The 23,068-nt window shown below is 44.0% G+C and overlaps 2 protein-coding genes across 5 annotated transcripts in view; both read left to right on the top strand.

The window, feature by feature from the left end:
* The window catches only part of UBE4A (ubiquitination factor E4A), a 30,780-nt gene extending 20,628 nt beyond the window's left edge, over positions 1-10,152 (top strand). For all 4 annotated transcript variants that reach the window (XM_084611857.1, XM_084611860.1, XM_084611858.1 and 1 more), the window contains exons 13-20: positions 167-354; positions 2,048-2,148; positions 2,275-2,388; positions 4,154-4,328; positions 4,462-4,642; positions 5,550-5,697; positions 7,734-7,891; positions 8,900-10,152. In XM_084611857.1, coding sequence (XP_084467983.1) covers positions 167-354; positions 2,048-2,148; positions 2,275-2,388; positions 4,154-4,328; positions 4,462-4,642; positions 5,550-5,697; positions 7,734-7,891; positions 8,900-9,038 — 1,204 coding nt within the window. In that variant the 3' untranslated portion in view covers positions 9,039-10,152. The remainder of the gene's footprint in view (positions 1-166; positions 355-2,047; positions 2,149-2,274; positions 2,389-4,153; positions 4,329-4,461; positions 4,643-5,549; positions 5,698-7,733; positions 7,892-8,899) is intronic.
* Positions 10,153-11,488: 1,336 nt separating this feature from the next.
* On the top strand, positions 11,489-18,437 carry ATP5MG (ATP synthase membrane subunit g). Its single transcript, XM_084611886.1, has 3 exons — positions 11,489-11,647; positions 15,834-15,994; positions 18,249-18,437. Exons 1-3 carry the CDS (start codon positions 11,584-11,586, stop codon positions 18,345-18,347), a joined length of 324 nt encoding a protein of 107 aa, XP_084468012.1. The 5' UTR covers positions 11,489-11,583; the 3' UTR covers positions 18,348-18,437.
* The last annotated feature ends 4,631 nt before the right edge of the window (positions 18,438-23,068 follow it).

The following is a 23,068-nucleotide window of genomic DNA, read 5'->3' on the forward strand; positions in this document are numbered from 1 at the left end:
GATAGGTCAGATGCTTTCAGTTATGTCAGAAGTTTGGCTGCACAAGTGTAGTGGTGTTAGCCAGTCCTGCCCCATGTGGATGGCCACAATCTTTGGGATTCTCTTTGGTCAGTCAAAGTCCCCTTTTGCTCTAAACTGCCCTATTATATCTGTTTTTCTTTTCCAGGATGAAGAATCCTCACCTGCGAGCCAAGCTGGCAGAAGTGCTGGAAGCAGTCATGCCTCACTTAGATCAAGTCCAGAACCCACTTGTCTCCAGCATGTTCCATCGCGAGCGAGTGTTCTGCTCCTACCAGCACGCTGCCCATCTTGCAGACGCACTCATCAAGGTCTTTGTGGATATTGAGTTTACAGGTAAACAGGGAAGGGGAGGGTGAGAAGAATCTGTGGGAGGATGTCTGCAGGCTTTGACATACCTTGTTCTATTGACAGTGGTGCACCAAACCTAATCTATTCAGGCTTGGTCAAATCCATTAGACAGATGGCATTTTAGCAAAAATGCAGCTATTTTGGATTGCTGATACATGCAAAACTGCAACATATCAGGAAAGTAGATACTCTGGAAAGCTACATTTCATGGTCTAATCAGGTCTATTAACATACTTATCTAGCTGTGCCCACTAGGTGTTCCACCCTGCTCCTATTGAAGACAGCAAAACTCACACTGGTTTCAGCATGAGCCTGTTCAGCTGAGGGGGAAACAAGCACATATCCATGCTCACAGACCATCCATAGGTGGCTTTTCTCAGAGGCCCCTCCTAGACACATTTGTATTCTGACTGCCCTACATCCCAGCCACCGTCCTAGCCAGGATTCTCTTCTCCTGCTCGATCACTTCCATCAGAGAGGGAGAGTCACTAGGGTGCAAGGAGAGGTGCTCCCCCTTCCTCTCACAACCAGAGTCTAAGTATGCTGTCTCCACAGCATTTCTGGCTCCTGCTTCCTGGACCTGGGACTCTGTATTCCACTGGCCCTTGCACGCTAATTGTATACCCTGACATTGTGCTCTAACGGAATTATCATTTATTCAGAGTCCTCATCCCTAAGAGGTATCCAGCAGCTCAGTAGGGTGAATCAGCACTGCTTGCCTTACATGCTTAATGGTTAATCCAGCTCCTAGTGAAATCAGTGATAGCCTTGCCACTGATGTCCATTGGAACAGGATCGAGCCCTTTGTCTGCTGGGGGATGATTGATGCTGAGTGCTTCAACTTGGTTGCTTCCTGTGAGCTGACAGTCAGCACCTGTGCTGTTGCAAACCATTGCCAGGGAAGTGGTTTCTACAACACAAACACAGTGAACTCCCAAGCTGTTATTAACTGGGATGAAAAACAGGAGTACTTGTGGCACCTTAGAGACTAACAAATTTATTTGAACATAAGCTTTCATGGGCTTACAGCATACGCTAGAATAACTGGGATGCTTATTCTAAGGGAAAATGGAGCAAAAGCATCTGATGTATCAGTCACTTTTTAAAAGTCTGTCTTACTTTCAAAAGCACTAGCGTTGGCCTCTTTCCTGTTTCTTTGAGGTAAACAGGCCTGAAAATCAGGGCCGTTTATCTCCCCTGGAGTTTAACAATTCCTTTAAAATAGTACAGGAACCTCTCAGATGTCACAGAGTCCTGTCATCTTCCCCAGACTGAGCCAGACTGGTTGCCTTAGTTGGGTAAAACTCTCTAAGTGCATGTAAAGTCTGTATAAAATAAAGTCCCTGGGCTCTGTGAAGCTTATACAATATTGGAGCTGCATAGCAAGAAAAGATTAGGCAACAATGAGTCCAGTGATGATGGCAAGTTTAAATTTGAAAGTAGCATTTAATTGGCTTTTGCTTCCTGACTTTGGCTGTGTTTCAGGACCTTGCTGTGAAAGTCATTCCATGCTGAGCACAGTGCACTGTGAAGTCAACTTTTGAGTTTTCTCAAGGAAGTGAGCAAGTGTTGCTCTCCGGTGGCCTGATGCTAAGTGTGAACTGTAGAGAGGTTAAAAATACAGTGCCAATGCTTGCTGCTGAATTGAAACTTCCTCTCCCTTTTGCTTTTTTTTTAGGGGATCCCCATCAGTTTGAGCAGAAGTTTAACTATCGTCGACCCATGTATCCCATTCTCAGATACATGTGGGGGACAGATTCATACCGGCAAAGTATAAAGGTAAGCTAAGATAAACACATCAGTAGTTTGTTTGGTTTGTACAATGCTGTTTTAAGTCTTGAGTTGTGTCCTTAAGTTTGAACTGTGGTGGAGCATTAACTCATCATTTCTGTGTGTGACTTGTAGGGTCTGGCTGATTATGCCTCGGAAAACCTAGAGGCAATGAACCCTCCTCTCTTCCTACGCTTCCTTAACTTGCTCATGAACGATGCCATTTTCCTGTTGGATGAAGCCATACAGGTAGGGCTTGGAAGGCGCTCTAGCTGTGACACCGGAAGCAGGCACAGCTCTTGTATTTGAGATGGCTGATTAAAATACCAGACCTATATCACAAGTGAAATTAGGCTCATCCTAGCTCCTAGTGATGTCTGTCTACATCAGATGCTCTCCAAGCAGTTTGGCAGAGTTCAGCTACATTGATCATCTGCTCAGGAGAAGCCAAGAGGTGGAATAGTGAGAGGTGCTGGAGGGCATGATCGAAGGACATTTGGAGAACGGTGTTGGGACCTGGGACTAGAACCCCAGGGCTCTTGCAGACCAAGATCAGTATTGGGTTGGTGAGGCTGGAGAGAGGGAGGAAGCCAAAGCAAAAGAAGGTTTTTCAGGTCAGGACTGAAGTATATTGGCACAGTCGTGAGGAAGTCTGCCTTTTGCTTATCTGAACTATAACTGGCTCATGTGAGTCTTCTTGCAGTTTGCAAAAAGAAAAGGAGTACTTGTGGCACCTTAGAGACTAACAAATTTATTTGAGCATAAGCAGTTTGTGATTACCAAATCCTTCTGGCTTCCTTTGCAAAAGCCTTATTATCTTAACAGGTGCTGCTGTCTCAAGACAGCCTTGTCCTTTGGGCTTACAAGGCATCAGACCCAGATGAACTTCTTTGTCCCCAGCGTGTGATTATTTTCTAACCACACCTTTTGGAGCTGCTTCTTGCTACTATAAAAAGGACCCTTTGTTTGGAGAGTTCAGCTGTATGTCCCGTGGTGGAAGTGTGGGCCTGGGGATTAGCAGATGAGTCAGGCAGCGTAGGCCTGTTTGAATGTTTATAGGTTCTTCCTAATGTTGCTTGTGGTTTAAATGAATGTTCTGTGTTTTCGTTTGTTAAACGTATGTGGCCATGGGAGCCTTGTGTAAACTAAGAGAGAAGAGCTCCTGTCATTGCAGAGTTGGCTCGCTGTGGGACTTGTTGTGACCTGGAACCCTGCTGTGTGAGGTTCACTACATCACTGGGAATACAAAGAGATCCACAGCTGCGAAGAAACTTAAAAGTTACTTCCATGTTATGGCTGAATCTTATTTAACCCCAAAAAATGAAATCCTTGATTAATCTGCTTCACTCTTTACTCAGTCCTTCTCCGCCCACCTACCAGTTTTTCTCTCCTAGTTTCCCTGATCCTTTTTGAGGCCCCATGTAATTGTTGCTGCTGTCTTGTTCAGCCACAGTGAACTAAACTCTCTTTGGAATCTATCAGTCAGCACTTCTGCTGGTAGTAGGAAGCACGTGAGAACTTGTGCTGACCTGGCAAAGGAAAGGCCCAGTCTGGAAGTTTGAGTTCTGTTGTGCCTGGCACCCAGAACTTCAACTGATACCCTGAGCTAATTTATTTCCTTTCTTGATTTTGATTTATTTGTGTAATTGGTGTTGGTGACAAATACCCAACTGAAAGTACCAGAGACTTAAACCCTCTGTTTATCTACAAACCACATTGATCACAGGCAGCAGTAGTTAAGGCTTCCCCCAAACTGCTCTGTCAAGGGGCTTCAGCCTACCCTCAAGGAAAGAGAGGAGTGCCTCCATGGTCCAATTCAACCCAGGTCCTCTTTCCTGGGGTTGCTAATTTTGTAGTGATGTTTCTCTGATGTGCATGTCTGCCTTCTAGGAGACTTCCCGAGACCTACTGAACTCATGGAATGATTTCCCATCTGAGAGGAGATGAAAGCATTCTGAGCTTGCCAGGTTTACTAAGCAGACCATAGCTCACTTCCTCTGCTTTATCTTTACAGTACCTTAGTAAAATAAAAGTTCAGCAGATAGAAAAGGACCGTGGTGAGTGGGACAACCTGTCCCAGGAGGCTCGTCGGGAGAAGGAGTCCAGTCTGCAAATGTTTGGTCAGCTGGCTCGCTTCCACAACATAATGTCCAATGAAACCATCGGAACCCTGGCCTTTCTGACCTCAGGTATGGACAGCAAATCTTTCTGGCTGGGAATCAGAGAGTGGCAGTGGTTGGGGGAGCTTTGCCTGGTTTAAGGGGTTGATGCAGAAGGGTTGATTTATTCTGATGCTCAGAGAGTTGTTGGCTTCTGTTCCAGAGATTAAGTCCTTGTTTGTGCACCCTTTCCTTGCTGAGCGCATCATCTCCATGCTGAACTACTTCCTGCAGCACCTGGTTGGTCCTAAAATGGGAGCGTTAAAAGTCAAGGATTTCAGCGAGTTTGACTTCAAACCTCAGCAGCTCGTTTCTGACATCTGCAACATCTACTTAAACCTTGGGTATGTGAGGGTGTGAGAAGCTGCAGGGGGGCAGCAGTCCTGGAGAAATAGGACCCCTGTTACAGAATGGATTCATGTTGTGGGGTGGCAAAGAAAAATTATTTCTGGGTATTTATCCTGGTAATTCCATTAGCAGGACGCTGCAGAGGGCCAAATTCTATCCTGAGTTGACTGCAGTCAGCATAAATCCAACCGGAAATTATTTTGGGTTCTAAAACTTGTTTTTAAACCATCACCCCTCATCTGATCAAATAAATGTTTAAGGCTTTAAAGAGGGACTCCAAATAATGGAGAGTCTGTATATTAAGTATAGCAGACTTTTCTGTAGGAAATCTGGCAGGTATAATGCCATTTCATGTGATATATGTAGTTCTGTTTACATTGGGAGCTGAACTCTGCAAGCTGTGATCGTGTTTAAACATGGTGGTGGTTAGCAGAGTTCTCTCACAATCTCCTGGCCAGTGTGTTGTGCGGTGGTTTTGTATGTTGTGAAAATGTATGTATGTCTTTTTTTTTTTTTTTTTTTGAAAATCATGGTAGCCAAGCTATGCTATACACTGGCTTCTTGTCCCTGGTAGGATATAACACATTTTTTAATAGGGTTTTAAAACACCCACTCCCAAATGATCCATGCTAGCAAGGGAAAACACCTACAACCCTGGCAGCAGTAGCAGAGTTTAAATATTGTTGTAGCTATTGTAAAACCTATCCCAGTGTGGAGACCAGCTAGAAGAAAAGACTTAGCTGTTATGGAGAGGAGTCTTTCTTTCACTTTGCCATCTCCTGTATATGTTTACTGAAGTAATTCAGTTGTTGTGCGGGTTGATGTTTCTGTAGCCTAGCAAATCACTCCTTTTTCACAAATGTCAACTCTTACGTTCTCTTTCTTTTTGCAATTGTGCTTCAGCGATGAAGAGAATTTCTGTGCCACAGTGCCCAAGGATGGGCGCTCCTATTCGCCTACACTGTTCGCTCAGACGGTCAGAGTCCTAAAGAAAATCAATAAGCCTGGCAACATGATAGTGGCTTTCAGTAACCTGGCTGAGCGGATCAAGGTGAGAGGAGTAAGAGGGGAGGAGGACAGTGTTGGTGATTTCATCCATTTATCGATGGTCCCTCTAAGCAGAGTTCTCTATTAATATTTTACTATGAAAGTTCTTGAATTTGTTCCTCAGCTCCTTATCTGATTTATCTCTTTCTTTCTCCCGTGGCCTTCAATTGTTGTTCTCCCCCCACCCCCACCCCCCAACACCTACTCACATTCTTCAGTCTCACTCTGGCTCCCAGTCCCAGTATACCTCCCTGGGCTCCTCATCCATTCCCAGTGTCGTTCTGTCCCAGGACTCCATTTCCCAGTTTCTTTGCCCTGGCAGTCCCACTTCTCCCCCACCATGGTGCATCCTGGCTTCTTGTCAGATTTATCTCCTGTTCCCCCATCCATTGGTTTCCAGTCCCCTTGCTCAGCCAGTCCTTGTCTCCTCCCACACTCTGACTCCCAGCTTCCCTCTCCCCTCCAATCTGTCTCCCCATCCTCCTTGTGCCAGTCTGCTTCCCCCACCTCTACAGGGTCTGTCTCTTGTCCCCCTCTGCATGCAGGCTAAGCAGCTTCCTCTTACTCACTGCCTGGGCGGCAGTAGCAGCAGGGTCATTGAGACTATGTCTACACAGGGATAAAAGGCACACATCTGGCTGGGGTCAGCAGACTTAGGCTCGCAGAGCTGAAAAATCATTGTGCAGACTTTCGGGCTCGGGCTGGAGCCCAAGCTCTGGGACCTGGCGAGTGGGAGGGTCCCAAAGCTTGGGCTCCAGCCTGAGCCTCAATGTCTACACAACAATTTTTAGCCCCAGTTTTGGGTAAATTCCTGCTCAGATCCAGGCTGTAGCATGTCCAGTGCAGACAGAAAATCTTCTGGGAATTTAGGTGTTAATATCTAAGAAGTCTCTAATGAGCATATGTAAACTGCAATTTTTCCCCAAGGTCAAACGTGAGCAGATTCTCGCTCACAGGGATGGCAAAAGGCATCTCGCTGATACACAGGCCAGCCCCTGCCAGATTTCAAGTCCCATCTCCAAAGTGTTCTAGTGCTAGAGGTTTTCAAAGAAAAGCTCGCCAGAATATTTGAACAGGGGCATAACAACTTATTTTTCTAGCCTCATCCTTGGAGATGGCTGAGCCATTTTGGCTGAAATTCTCCAAAAAAATTAAGCCTGAGACAGACACCTGCCATGTAAAATTCCAGCCCAAACAGTTCAAGATAGGCAAAGTTATAAACAATGTAAACAGGGTCTTACTATGTGAAGTGTTGGGCAACTTGAACAATAGGTTAAGAATACCATCCCTGCTTGTAATACGTGTACGTAGCTTTGTAAACATGCATGGTGTTTTACAAGCCAATAAAAGATGATCCCTGATGCAAAGAGGTTAGTCTACCTAGACAAGACAGTATGCTGTAACAGTTTCTGGAAACCCCCTCAGAGCTAGTCAGTCTCGCATCAGTGCAGGTTTTGGTGGAAAGTTACAACCATGATGCTGCTCAGTAGTGATAGCCATGCTCTTCCAACTATGATGCTGGTCAGTAGCAATGGCTGCGCTCCTTCTAAAAGCTTCCACCCCCGATTTTGCCCTGAAAGGCTTCTGTCCAGCTAAGGGAAAGCTGGTAACTCCTGTCTTCCAATAGATAGTTATATTCTTGATGCTTTTGCTGTGTCTGAAACTGAAACCAGGAACTGATTTACATTTTGATAATACTTTAACAACTGTAACTATGCAAATTAAAGAACCATTAGACTTCAGGAGTTTGCGAAGCAAAGCTGTGTGCCCAGTGTTTATTTGCATGCCACAGCTGTGTTGTGTCTTCTGGGTTCCTGCAGTTTTAGCCATGCTGATATCTGAGCTCTGGATATAAACCAAAAGGTTTGGTAGAGCATCCAGTTATGTTCATGGACACATTCTGCCAAGTACTTCGCAAGTGAGAAGTCGTGCCAGACTTTCTGCATTGCTAGGCTCTACTCCTTTGCGAATGTGCAAACTTGAGCTGCTTAACAAAGCTTCACAAAACCTAGTGTTAATAGCTGTGCATCTATCTACCAGTCTCTTGCAGACCGACAGCAGCAGGAAGAGGAGACTTATGCAGATGCATGTGATGAATTCCTTGATCCTATCATGAGCACTTTAATGTCTGACCCTGTGCTGCTGCCATCTTCCCGAGTCACCGTGGATAGGTCAACTATAGCCAGGCATCTCCTCAGGTATTCGAGAAGAGTTAATGGTGTCTGAGTGAGGAGTTAGTGATTCACTAAGGGTTTGCTGGGGAGGGGTTGGTAAGTGTTTTTGCTCTCAGAGATTCAGGCAAGACCGAGTGGACATCCCCCATGTATGCATATAGTCTCCTTTCCAAATTTCAAGAGTCTAGGCTCTTAGCTTTGTTATATTTGGAACTGGCTTTGTAATCCATCTTTCTCTCAAAAGCTAACCATTTATCTAGCTGTGTGCAATTTTTGTGTCCTGGACCCTGTGGAATTCAGCTTTCTCAAACTTACAAGTTGCATCCATGTCCAGATTTGCGCAGACCAGACTCATGTTTTTTGATGGAATAAAGCACATGAGAGGTGCTCAGGCCTACAGACTGAAGTGTGTGTGTGTGTGTTTGTGGGGGGGGGGGGGAGGAGATTAATACTTTTTCTTTTATTTAAAGGTGATTTCAACATTGGGGAAACTGCAGGTGTTTCTTCACCCTGGTTTGTTAAAAAGTCAGTGGATAGGTTGGACAGCTTAGTGAGTACAGATAAAATCCAGAAATGTCTTCCAATAAAGCATGAGATTGCTTTTTTCATCCAAATAGTAGCACATTTCAGTCTGTCTCTAAGTAATTATCTTCTGTGTGTTAAGAGTCAGAGGTTTGCTAACTGATCTGGGTTGTGGTTTAAGTTTTCTCTAAAGCACTGTTGTATACTCTGGTACTTGTGCTTACCGTGAACCTGTTCTGCTTTCCTTGAAATTTTAAGCCCCAAGTGTACCACTGAGAATGTGAATGATGGTGTCATTTCTGAAGGATCAGTCTTCTGGGGGATGTTTGGGTGAAGCCTAATGGTTATACCTAGTGGCTCATTGTCCACAGGCAGGTCTGATTCACTTGAAGGAACAGGGGCTGTGCCAGTCTCTGGTCCTTGTTTCTTGGCTTCATAACATTAGTTTTTAATCATAGGACAGTACTGTCAGAGAATGAGTCTCCTTGACTTTTCCTCTCTTTCTTATAGTGACCAGACAGATCCTTTTAATCGGAGCCCCCTCACTATGGACCAGATCAGACCAAACACAGAACTGAAAGAGAAGATCCAGCAGTGGCTTGCAGAGAGGAAAAAGCAGAAGGAGCAGCTGGAGGACACACTGAAATGAACAAACGAAAAAACATCCTGACACAAATGAACAATAATTTGTTTGCAAGAGAGTGAAGTCCCCTTGCAGAGACAATGGCTGGTGCTTCAGAGAACCTGTGAATCAGCACTCTGTCCCCAAGATTGCATTTAGTGCATTGCCACTAGACCAGGAGCCTCTTGTTTAGGCCCTTCCTTTTATCCCCTTCTATTTTTTGTTTCTTTCCATTAAGACGTCTCAATAATATCAGAAACCTCAACTGCACTACAGTTTCTCAGCCCAAGAATCCTAAGTCCCTTCTTGCTCTGTTGGCCACTGGTTAATTTTCTTCTGTTTGTTCTTCACAGTGTTCACTGTTCTTAATGACTGTCATGTCACACATCTATGCGGCTGTCAGCCACCACCAACAATCTCTTCCTTGTGACTGTTTCCTCTCTGTTACTGCTGCTTTAGCTCCAGACTTGTTTAAACTATGTAATGTTCTATCATATGATGATTAATGTGAAAAAAAAACCTTTGTTCACAGCAGCTCTTAAATTAGAGGCTTGTGAGGATGGAAGAGGTTCTCTTATGCAATTTTGTCTGTAAATATTGGTTGTGTACAAGGGTTTGTGTTCAGCATGGTACATGGCAGTGGGGCAGCACTGAAATCAAAACATTTAGAACATTATATAAAAGTTGGATGTGAATCTCTTAGGGATAGTTGGATGATGTAGCCGCTGCTATAACAAAACTCTCACTGGGATGAGGGAGGTCGTGCTGGAAAAACATGATACTGGTTTTAGAAAAGCTTCTCACTTGGCTGTCGGGGACAGCTAATCTGTTACCTGCTGTTTTGCTCAAGGGGCAACCATGCAGGAACTTGACCTATCCAGACACACAGGACAAGCTGTTCTCTAATTAGGGTTCCTTGAGTCTCCACATCATTTAAATTAACCTTAATTAGTAATGACCATCTGCTAGGTTTGAGAGCCTGTTGAAAACGGCACTGTCTGTGCATAGACTGTATACATATTCATACAAGTACACTATAAATCCTGCCTACATTTATACTGTACTTTGTGCATGTTAATATGTACCCAGTGTGTATATATACTTAGACACATGCTTTATCAATAAAAATGTCAAGCTTCAAGTTTCTTTGAAGTGCATATTTGGTCTTAAGATGAGCTTGTTCTGAATGGGGGATCTGGGGCAGGTGTAACTCCTCTCACTCAAGTGACACCTTATCTCTGCTGTTGTATACAACTATTAAGCTGATTTTTCCCTAGCTGGTCATAACCATACCCTTCTACTGGGGACATGTCTGCAACAAGAAATGCAGAAACAGCTGAAATTTTTATAATGAAAACTAAGAGTGAAGCTTGGGCTTACTGTGCAGGTTACCTTAAAGAATCAGTTAAAATGAGCCTACTAGATAAGACCTTAAAACATAAGGATCCTTCCCTGAGGGTCATATGTATATGCACTCATGCAAACCTAGGATTACCAGAATTTGAGGCTAAATAAATAGTTTAATATATACGTTTTATTCTTGAGGGGCAGGTGTGTGTTGGTTAGTTATATTTATGCATGAGGTAGGCTTACTACTCAGCTTGTGGGAAGAGGGGGTTTTCTGCTGGGAGGGAGGGAGTACTACAGGGATGGCTATCCAGGGCAACAGGCACAAGGCAGCCTCCACAAAAATCATTCCTTATTTTTCTATCTCCAGCCCAGCAACAGGTTTCTAGTTCAGAGGACTTCACCAAGATGGTCACTGAGACTTGCTATAATTGTTCTTTCCTAAACCAAAACATGGTGTAGTGTTTACCTAGCTCAGGCAGTGATAGGTTCATTACAAATGCCTTAGAGCCATTGAGAACACAAATGGGAAGAAATGGGGGAGTCTGAGAGTGCTAAATCATGAAAGTGGTAGGATTTAATCTTAAATTTTTCAAGTACCCTTGAGAGGGGGCAAGCGTTTTGGAATACAGACTAACACGGCTGTTACTCTGAAACCTGGCGTTTTGGAGGCTAATCCCAAAACTGTAACCAGCATGACTTGCTTCTTGCAAACGGTGCGAACCTCTCCATGGGGTTTCTCGCTGCTGGCAACACGGCCTGGGGGGGCTGCCCCAAGGGCACCGCGTGCCGCAGGCGTTAGCTCGCTGGCCTGGCCGGCAGCCCAAACCCTGCTGGCTGCAGCGAGAGGGCTGCTAGGGCCAGCACGTGGGCAGGGACACAGGAGCTTCTGCAGGAGGCTTCTGCGCCTGCGCCGCTTTGGCTCCCTCGAAGAGACCAGCTTTACGTTGCGCGTGAGCAGCCGTTCATGGCCGATAGGTGGCCTTGGCGGGCGCCTGATCAAAATGTTGACTCTGAACGGGGAAGAAAATGACGATTGCCCCCCCCCCCCCCGCCGCCCCTCCCCGCAGGGCTGGGAGTGCGTACGGGCCGTCTGGGGGCGTAGCGAGTGGCGGCGACGTTAGGCGCTGCCCGGGCAGCCCTGACGCAGGGGGCCTTGGGGGGTCCTGCTGTAGGTGACATTCAGGCTCCGGCTCCTTCTTCGGCCGCTGCCGCCGGTTCCGCCATGGCCCAGGCCGCCCAGAGGCTGATCCAGCGCGTCGTCACCAAGGGCCCGCAGCTAGCGAGCGGTGAGAGCGGGCCGGGGCCGGGCGGCAGCGGCCTGGCCAGCCCTGCCCTGCCCCTTCCGCGCGGGGAGCGCTCGCTGCTCCGGTTAGTCCGGTGTGAACGCGGCCGCCGCGCCCAGCGCGGGGGGACCCGGTGTGGCCTCGGCGCGGGGCGCGGGGAGCGGCCTAGCTCGGCGGGCGGGAGCCCGGGCCAGGCCGCCAGGCGGTCTCTGAAACCTCGTGTGCGTATTATGATCTTCTTTTGTGGTCGGTTTATCTGAGGTCTGGACCTTGGCCAAGAAATTTGGGACTTGGCAAAATAATTCACGACCCCGGTCTAAGTTGTGAGCGCATCGCCAGGTGTTGGCTCCGTGGGAGGCTTGGCTGGACGGCCTTTGTCCCTGGATCGGTCCACCCGTGTCAGAGGGTCGAGGCCTCTACTTCCTTGTACTTTCTTCGGTTGCAAGAAATGGGTTTTTGTCATTGTCCAAGTGACTCTCTCTCTGTACCTTGTAGCCGCATATTTTTAGCTTAAGAAAAAAGAAAAGCTTAAAGTGAACACTAAGTAGCTAAAAGAACAGGAGGACTTGTGGCACCTTAGAGACTAACCAATGTATTTGAGCGCAAGCTTTCGTGAGCTACAGCGAAAGGCTATGTCATACTGTTGTTCAGTGTCAGTGAAAAGGGAAAACTAAACAACCGAGAAACTTGGCTATTACAAGATTTTGCAGGATTTTATTGATGACAAAATCTGAGTTTGCAATAAGTAGTTACTAAATGCTAAGGGGTGGGGAAGAATAACCATAGACCAATTTCAGTTTATATCTATGATAAAGAGAATTTTTTTTAAGTATAACTCCTCTTCAGATTAATACTTCTCAGAGGGCTTTATAAAGTAAGGTATTTTTCCTATTTTAGTGATATAAAACTGAGGTACAGATATGAAGTGACTTTCAAAGGTCATGCAGTAGAGTCCATGTATCCTTTTCCAGTTCAATACTTTATCACATGGGCAAGTAAACAAAAATGGTGGAGAGAAAACGAGCTTATTATGAGCCTTTTAAATGTAAGGCCCATGTCTGTCAAGGCATTCCAGTTGTAATGGGGAAAGGGGTTAGAGGCAATTGATCAGATGCTTAATAGCCATATTTCCAGATATACTGAGCACCTGTAAATCTCACTGAAGTCTGAGAGGAGTGAGTGCTTAATACTTTCTGAAATCAGGCCTTTCCACCATAAGATGGATCCTCACAACATCCTCCTTCTACCCAAAAGAAACCAACCAATCCCAAACCACCTGAAATAAACCAATTTTAACCAAAACAGTAAATTAACAACAAAAAAAAATTAAAAATAAATCAGAATCCCCTCCCCCAAAAAAGGGGGGGACATGGCAGTGATTCCATTAAGTCTACTATGGATTTTGCTATTACCAGCTTTACATGTAAGGTGCACAGATACTGTGGTGATGAGCAGCAGTATAAAACAAAATTAGAACTGCTGTTCCCCTGCTCCTACACCTGTATCTTTAAAGACAAAGATTGAGATGTACAGGGTGCACTAACTTTGGTTCCGATATTTGATGTTAGGATGTAGTGATAAGGGAAATGCTGTGTGGTGCAGGATGTGGTGGACTGTGAGCGTAATGGATGTGACAGATAGCTATGAAATAGGGAATCAGGATAGTGAGTTGCTAATAGCAAATATATAAACTTTGTTTTTGCTAACAAGCTGTATCAGCTCTTAAGAATTCTGCCTGTTCCTCCTCTTGTTTTTTGTTCTGTGCTAGTCTTGATACCAACTTTATCTTGTACTTTTGGGTCTTTCCACTTGTAGCTATCTCAGCCAGTGAGAGCTTTGTAATTACAATGCAGCTTTGCCTATATTATCTGGGATTCTTTTCCATATGAAATATATGGTCTACTCTGTAATAGGTTTTCATTTAAAAATACTGCAATCTGCCTGTCCAGCTGGGGAGAGTATCTCTAAGAGCAAAATGAAGTGTCTTGAAGAAGAATCAAAAATAGACAAGGCATGACCTATTGAGGGCCAAGAAATATTAAGGGTATTAAATATGAGGTTGTCATTAACAAAACTTCTTTTACTTCTGTGAGTTTAAAATAAGTGGTTCTGTTGGCGTAGTATCAAACTACTTCACAATATCCACAACTGAAAATGCCTCAACTGTTGAAGGGTAAAGGGCATAGACTATATAGGCTAGACTCTAGGTTGAACATCTTTTGAGGTTTGAAGACCTTGGCTATACTCTAAATTGTGCTGCAAAACAACTATCCTGGCAGTTGAAGAAAGCATGGGATTTGGTGTAAGGGCTTTCAGTGGAGCAAAGGCCCTTGACTTTGGAATTCACTTTCTCAGTTGGTCTAACAGACTGAATTTTTGGTCTTTTGGGTGCAGTGCAGAGTGTCTGTCTCTTTTTCTGAAAATTTCACTTTATGCTGGGTTTAATTTGGAGGGTGGGTTTCCCCCTTTGAATTACTAATGTACAAGCATCCAATTGCACTCAGAATGCTTTTGTAAATTTAAAAATATTGATTTTATCAAACATATGCTGAATTGAAGGTCATTTATTCTAAAACAAAAGATGGAATCTACCTTCATGAGCAAAGACTTCATTCAGCTGTGATTATGGAGACTGGAGAATTTCCACCACAGTGTTAATTACTCTAATAGTAGAGAGAGAGGGTGTGTACTGAGACATGTATGAGAGATGTAGTTTGCAGGCCACATAGATTGAAGTTTACCTAATGTTTTAATTCTTTTGCACCATATAGAGCATAATTGTCAGTAGTTAAACTCTTTTGTGTTTAAATGCTCTCAGCCTATGCAGGGATATTGTCTTAGGTGTAGAATGCTGCAGGAGTTCTGATTGATTGAAACAATAACATTGTTTTCATATTACCACTTCTGCAACTTTTGGGGAGAGGTAGTTGTGCTGCCTAACTAGGAAAAGCTTAATAAAACCTGTTTCAACAAGCCCATCAATGGCTGTTAGCCAAGATGGTCAGGGATGCAACCTCATGCTCTGGGTGTCCCTGGCCTCTGAGTGCCAGAAGCTGGGAGTAGACAACAGGGATCACTTGATGATTGCCTATTCAGTTCTTTCCTTCTGAAGCACTTGGCATTAGTTACTGTCGGGAGACAGGATACGGGGCCAGATGGCCCATTGGTGTGACCTGATATGGCCGTTCTTATTAAAATGGTTTGACTAGTTTAATTCTAACATCTAATTATTCATGCTTCCAATGTTGAGGCATGACATCTTAAGAATAGGAGCAACTAAAATGTTCCCTTAGAAGATTTTTATTAGTTAAAGTCCATAACACACTCTGCTGGCAAAGAACAGTGATGATATTTATCTTCTTTTTCTAATCATTATCTGGCAACTTAAATTTGTAGCTAATTGACTGACAATTCACAACCAGCTGGTAGAACTAGGTACTGACCTGGGTTCATCACATGATAAACTTTTTCATACAGGCTTCCTTGAATGGCTGAGTTCCTAGTGATACACATGTTCTGTACCTTTAATGTTGTATACAGCCTGCTTAAGTGGATTTGGATGTTGAGAGCACATTAGACCAATAATCTCCCCTGGCTTCAGTAAGCTTTGGAGTGGAATGCCAGGTGTTCATTTTCACCTAAAAACCCTTAAAGGTTTGGGACCTGGTTACTTGTGAGACTGCCTCTCTCCTTGTGAGGTGCTGCCACAGTTGAGATCAGAAGAGGTGCTTGAGCTGGAGCTTCCTCAGTATAAATGAGTGAGCTTCTGGCAGGGTATTCTGTGAGGAGTCTTTGATATTTGAAATCATCATCCCACACCTGGTTGGCCAGAGTCCAGATCTGTTAACCTTCTGAGCCTGCTGCTAAATCCACTTATTTCACCTTTCTAAGTTTGAGGGTTTGGGCAGTGGTGGATATATTTATGGGCAGTCCTTCATGTTCATATTGTGACTTTTAATTAATTAATTAATGGAATAGGCAGCCAGAGCACAGGATGGTTGGTTAGAGCTGTATTTTAAAAAATTAAATAAATGCTCATTACCAAGGAGCAGCTCTGACTCTTGAGACTGGGTGCATGTTTGGTGAAAGCAGGAAATGAATGTGATGCATGAATAAATATTTGTGTCCAGCCCACACATCTGTTTCTTTTAGCCTCCAGTGGATTCATCCTGGTATTTTTCTCTTCCAGCTGCTGTGACTTACTCCAGGCCTCGTTTGGCCACATTTTGGCACTATGCCAGGGTTGAGCTGGTTCCTCCAACCCCCGCTGAGATCCCCAAGGCCATTGACAGCATGAAAGCTATGGTCAAAAGCTTTCAGTCTGGTCACCTCGCACAGCTCACAGTCAAGGTAACTGCAGGCTAAATAAGAACGGATGTGAATAACAGAAGCATGTTTCCCCTGGGGTTTCTCCAGCCATGCTGGTTAACACATTTTTAGCTGGGCTACATCTAGCAGCATAAAAAGCAGCCCAGAAAGTGACTTGTGCTTGCTATTTGGACAGAACAGTTAATTTGGTAGACAAGTTGTTGATAAAGCCAGGCTGAACCTGTGCTCTCAGTGAGCTCATTCTGTGACAAAAAAGAAGTTTGACTGGACAAACATCACTTCTGCCTCATGGTGGCTTTTTCCCTAGTGAGTTTTTATACACATTTTAGTATGGCCAGCTGTTGATCTTTCCATTTGGTGTGGGCAGCTGCCTTATTGTCAAAGGGACTTCTGAATGCACTGTCACACTTCTAATAGAAATATCAACATAGCCAGCCCAGCATGTAGTGTGGTATGAAGGGATATTGGATAATTGACTAGTTTGGAATTGCTGCTTGACCTTTGCAATAACAACCAAAAGCTTAAGGCTAGTTTTAAAACACTGCTACCTTCTACAGTGCAAAGAGGAGGGGTGGGGCTATGTTCTGTTCCTGCTAAGGCAGTGGTTCTCAAACTATTGTACTGGTGACCCCTTTCACATAGTAAGCCTCTGAGTGTGGACCCCCCCTTATAAATTAAAAACACTTGTTTATATATCTAACACCGTTATAAATGCTGGAGGCAAAGCAGGATTTGGGGTGGAAGCTGACAGCGCGCGACCCCCCCATGTAATAACCTCGTGACCCCCTAAGGGGTCCCGACCCCCAGTTTGAGAATCCCTGTGCTAAGGGCTGTAACTCTCTTTTGGGTTTGGCTCATAGATCCATTTTTTTCCCCCTAAAATATTCTGTCCTTAATAGGAATGTGGGCATTGACAGGCTGGATCAGACCAGTAGTTCTCCTAGTCCAGGATCCTGTCACTGATGGCGACAAGTACTAGATACTTAAGAGGAAGGTGCAAAAACCTAGAGTTGGGTAGCTATGTGATAACCTGTCCCATGGAAAGTTGCCTTCTAACTCTTAGTTTTTAGATAGCGCCTTATTCCCTTCCCAACTCTTGCAAATATCTGTTACAAATTTGAATATTCATGTCACCCATGTAAATAGCTCTGTCTCAATTAGTTTTTTAACTTGCTGCTTTTCAGTTTCATTGAATGTCCCCTTGTTCTTGTATTGCATAATGGGGTTAGCCTCCAGGCGCTTCTACAATATAAATAATAAAGCAAGGTCCAACAAACCAGTAATTTCTAGGCCCCTTTTCCAACTAGAATACCCCCTTCTTGATCTGTAAAGTCATTCAGTAATAGACTTCTTTCCCTTAGGAATGGGAGTGCAAAATGAAGACTAGTTCTCTGAACTTATTACCTGCTGATCTGGTTCTTTAATTGCTGAGTCCAGGTCTTCTGATGGATGCCCCTTTAACGCTTCACATTTAAATCTCTCTTCCTGAAGTTACCTCCAGCATTTTGAAAACCTTGTTCATTTATATAGTGTCAGTCTTCAAAATAACTTTTTAAATAAAAATGGGTCGTCTCTGCTTCAGAATTAGCTAAAAAGCAGAGGTCTGATCTTATGATCCTGAAGCATCGCATGTCTGCTGCATGTTTCTCTGGAGTCTGGCAGATACAGTTTAAGAGCTGCAGGTATTTTGTGTACAGGGTAATATTTTCCAGGAACTTATTGAACCACTGGCATCCTAGCTTAAAAACCAATAGAGCTGTTGTCATTAAGGAGTGAAACACTTGGAGAATTTGTAGGTTAAGTGTTGAATAGCATTTTTAATGTAACAGTTTTTCATTTCTTAATCCTACCACTTCTAGTAGAGCATAGATGTTTTTTTGGCAGCCGGCTTTTCTTCGACATCCATTCACGTGACTCAAATGTCAATAGGTACCAGATCTGCCCACCAGTACTGAACAGCTATTTCATAGGTCTAGTGTATTGCTTGGCACTAAAACTTGGATGGTCTTTTCAGTATTTATGCTTTACAGTATTCTCTTTGAAGGGCTCTGACAGCTAAGCTATAAGACTTGAGCACACTTTAGTATGTACTATGATTGCTTGGGTGGGGGAGAGTAAATTGTTAATAGCATTCTTTGCTTTAGCTAAAGATGCTACCTCATTAACATGGGTGGCTTTCTTGCCATCACAACCAAACTTTGTGTATGGTTAACAAAGCAAAGGGAGACGTTACTGCAATAGCAAACATTCTAAATTGTGGCTTTCTTTCTTTCAGGAAGCTCTGAGGAACGGTTTGGTGGCCACAGAGGTGCTGATGTGGTTTTACATCGGTGAGATCATAGGCAGAGGCAGCCTGATTGGATACAATGTTTGAAGACTAATCTTTAGTAGTCTTATGTTTCACTTTTTTGTCTCCTAAGTCTGTAACAGTATTTGACAAAATAAAACCAGGAAATGATGTGGAGTTGTGGTGGTCTCTGTTAGTGGTGTTTACAGTGTGAGCTTGTCCCCATCCTGTTAGCATTGCCAGCTGTGCAGAAAGGATCAGTTAGTATCTAGCTGCGTGGAGGCCATCCCTCTTCAAGCATTACCACACACAAGGAAATAGTTATACCCCTGTGCTGCTTTCATAACACTTGAAAATGTGCATCTTTTACCATACCAGGTTAACTTGGATTGAAACTTTTTTTTTCTGGTCATTTAGGACTAGTGCTTGGGAATGTCTACTGGCTATGAAACCCTTTTGTTTGGTCTGCTAAAGTGTTTATAGCTGGGGATTGTGATCCTCAGATCTGTATCACACAAGCTGCATTTTTTATTTTGATGCTGACAGTTTTAGCAGCAGATGTTACAGAAACAGTAGAAGCCAGTGCTTTAAACCATGAGACAGCAACTTGGCACCCCAGATTTATCAAACAGTATAAAGCATTTTCTTTAATTCTACCAGGCTAAGTTAAAATATGTCAGGTATACGTAAAGAGCTGGAAAAAGATGGTAATCCGAATAGGCCTCTGAAATCTTACCTCACAACCCGATAGGTACAAGTCATCCAATAATCAATAGTCTTGCTCTGTTCATCTGAGAGGCTTTCTGAGATACAAGTACAAAAACTTCCTCACTGTGTGATCTAACCCATATGGTTAATTCTACAAACTGTACCTTTCCCTACTTGTTTTAAAATCAGGCAGAATGCTTGATAACGGCACTATCTGTTTGATGGGACTTATTCTTTACTATTTATATTGCCATAGAAAATAGAGTTTCTATTAAAAAAACAAATCAGCTGCTTTTCCTTCTTTTAGCAAGACTAGTAGTGGCTCAACTTAAAATCACCTGTTAAGCCTTCTGCAACCAGGCATGACTGCTAGTCAGATAGAATGGTGACAAGTTTCAGAGTAGCAGCCGTGTTAGTCTGTATTCACAAAAAGAAAAGGAGGACTGGTGGCACCTTAGAGACTAACCGATTTATCTGAACATAAGCTTTCGTGAGCTACAGCTCTAGTACTCCTAGTACTAGTGGCCACTAGTACTCCTTTTCTTAATGGTGACAAGTGTTTCTCTCCATCAGAACTTCATTTAATACATGGCTTCACTGGACAAAATCCAGCCTCCTCCAAAGTAAAGATATAGAACAAAGCATAGCTTCTGTTCCTTAGCAGGATCTCTAGGCTGTGAGGTTACAGTATTGGTAGAAAAACATGATTCATCTTAAGTTTGCTGGCTCTAGAGCTTAGCACCTGACCTGTGCATAAATAGAAGATATTGGCTTACACTGCTAATAACTCCATGAGCACAAAAGTTCATTAGCAAGGACAGAGGGAACAAGCACTGAATTTCCAACAAACTTCTGCTGAAATGGGCATGTAATTTCCACTACTTCATCGCTAAAGAAAACAAAGTAGGGGCTCTCTTCTCTGCATCCAACAACACTATACTTGCCGTGAAACTTGGTATTACACGTACTGGAAGCTAGCTGTTTCATAGCTAGTAAAAGCTAGTGAGTTGGAGTCAAACATCTATGCTAGCTATTTTGATAGGGAATTATGATCTGCTACAATCCTCTCTTGGCTTGCCCTGTGATCTTCTGAGTCTTGCTTTCAGCTGCTTGGTGAGCTTCCGGTACTCTGGGCTCGGCTACTCTGTGTGACATTAGAAATCTCTTGGCATACTAGGCTAATACATAGATTACTCTTGTCTTTGGAGCAATAGCATAGGCCTTTGTCAAAAAACTTTTTTCAGTGGGAAGTCTTGCACTTATCACTTTATTGTGTAACATCCTCACTGTGCTTTCTGAATCGATACCTAACTTCACCTGCCCCTGAACTGTAGCCAGTTATGGGGTGTAGTTGCTGCTGTTCTATTGTATCAACATTTTGGATGAAAGGGACAACATCCATTTGAAACAGGAAGTGTTGGAATTAGGCCAGGACACCACTGGTAACAAGCCTTGTCTTAAGTCCCTTGGTATCTTAAATGACCAGAAGTGGTCTGGGTCTTGACCGTTCTAGGAAGCAACTTTTTTGCCACTGGTTCGCTACTGGTGAAGGGGGAGGAGGATGGAGACGGCTCTGCCACACTGACAGCAAAGTACTCCACGCTATTCTTATACTAATAGCCAGTTTGTATCTAGTAGGTGGTCTAACATTTGCCAGTCAGTGAATGACAATCTCAGCAGATCCCCTTCACAAAGATGTAGTAGCCACTACTTACCCACCACACATTCCACTTTTGATTTGATATTTTGCATTTCCGGTAACTAACTTGCTTCAGAGGGGATACCAATACCAGACTCCTTACCAAGGCTGCTCTTACACTATTCCTGCCCCTGTTCTCTAGAGATGGGCGCATGGGGCCCAGGCACCTTTATGTCTGTAACTACTGAGTAAGCCTCACATTAAATGCATTCATATTAACATGAAGAATTCCTGAGCCAAAAGGTAGGATACCTCACCATCTGGTGCAGTTCAGGCTTGATGGAATAAGCTGAGACACCAGCAAGAGAGAGCATTCTGTTATTCTCTGTAACATGAGCCATTGAAAGCTTTATTCATCACATGCCAGGACTTCAGAAGTGTGCCTTTCACACTTGGAAAGCATAATACAAATAGCAGGCTCACCATATACAGCTCTGATTATGGAACAGGCAACCCTACCAAGTACTAAGCAGGAGAGATGCTGACGTTTTCTTATGGAGCAAAAATGTCTTGCTCATAAGCCACAGTTAACGAATCTTTACTGGTGTCTGGCTGACCTTGGGCACTGCTTTCAAAACAAGAGTAGGTAAAACAATGGAGTGCTTTTGTCACCGCTTCCTTGGGCAATCTTGGAGTAATCTTTGAAGAACTAAGCAAAGGAGGACTTGTGGCACCTTAGAGACTAACCAATTTATTTGAGCATAAGCTTTCGTGAGCTACAGCTCACTTCATCGGATGCACACGGTGGAAAATACAGAAGATGTAATACATACAAACCATGAAAAAATAGGTGTTTACCACTACAGAAGGTTTTCTCTCCCCCCACCCCACTCTCCTGCTGGTAATAGCTTTATTTATTTGAGCATAAGCTTTTGTGGAGAACTAACGCCAGCTGCATCCTGGTGGTGCTCTTCCTTCTGATGGATTACTGGGTTGGGGCACAAGCAGAGTCTGCTGCCACTTTCTGATGACAGATACAACTGTGACCCTAATTAGCTGTGGCCATTAAAAATGTATTAATAGTATTGCTGTAGCAACTAGAGGCCCAAATGGAGACTGGGCCTCTATGCTAGGCATCACACACTAAAAAGATGTGCTTGTTTTTTTAACCCCGGGGTTCTGCTGAAAATTCTGGGACCGATTCAGTCCCCTATTAAGTGCCCTTCATGCTGCTCTAGGGATGTAGACAAGTTGCTGCATGTGGCTTTGTGCCATTCCTGCTGTGTGGATGGAGTGCTTGACCATTAATCTTTTCAGTGGCTTAGAGCAGCTGGCAGTTGGGGGTAAGATACTCTAAATTACACTGGGGAACAAGTTGGCCTCTCAAGATCAGGTTATGGGTGGCATAAAGGTGACTTAGTCACCTTTGGCCCAGCTCCTGGTTTGTGCCTCCTGAAGGTTGCAGCATAGAATCTGTCTCTTCTGCCTAATTTTCCTTATTTGAAGTAATTTTTTGCTTCCTGGCCCAAACTATTGGGTGTGCTGTGTATCTCAGTGACAGATATTAATTTATATTACCCCACCTGATTAAAGCCCATTGTGCTGTGTGCTGTACAAACACTGAGTAAGAGACAGTCCCTGACCAAAGTTCACAATCTAAATGGGTAAGAGAGGAAGTAGCAGTATCCCCATGTTACAGAGGGGAAAAGGAAAGTGAGCCAGAGAAAGATTAAGTGATTATTTTATATAAGCTATTGAGAGCCTTTTTAACAGCTGTGTAGATTTAAGAGTGTTACTGCCATCCTCACAGGCAGTCCTAGCCAGGACTCTGAGAATAGCCTTCTGTATGGTTGCACTGGAGGGAATAGACAAGAAGTGCCAGTAGGGAACTCCATCTGCACTAGGACCCAGGAGCATTTCTCCTCTCTGAAGGCTAGGCGGCTTCTGTAAGACACCCCAAAAGCTGTTGAACCAATCATTCACAACTGGGACCAGTGATGGGCAAGTCTAGCAGTAGACTCCTATGGGAGGAGTTTGGGCTGCAGAGAGGCTTAGGGACTCAGTTCCCAGCTGTCTGGAGAATGACAGTGTGTGGAATTACGTCACCCCCAATGTCTCTCAGTAGCTGACTCAGAGTGGCTTTCATGGCTGATAAGAGCAATAACCCACCCTCCCAGCAAGCAAGGAGACTGCTGTGCACCATCTGCAGAATGGGAGACAGACTAAGCATGGATGGAAAATCCTGAGCCACCTCTGGTATCCTCGTCCCTGCTTCTAGGAGTGGAGAAGTTTGTTGCTGTATAACCTTGGGCTAGAGGGCAGGGTCTGTGCTGGATGGCTGGAGCCTGCAGATAAGCTGTGGTTAGTGTAGTGTCGCATCATTTTCTGCTCAGATTTTTCCTAGGCTACCTTAGATGGATCTTTGAGAAACGTTAGCTTCTGACTTTTAACCAAACCAATG

The sequence above is a fragment of the Lepidochelys olivacea genome (assembly GCF_965140295.1).
Source record: "Lepidochelys olivacea isolate rLepOli2 genome assembly, chromosome: 22".
Classification (NCBI taxonomy): domain Eukaryota; kingdom Metazoa; phylum Chordata; order Testudines; family Cheloniidae; genus Lepidochelys; species Lepidochelys olivacea.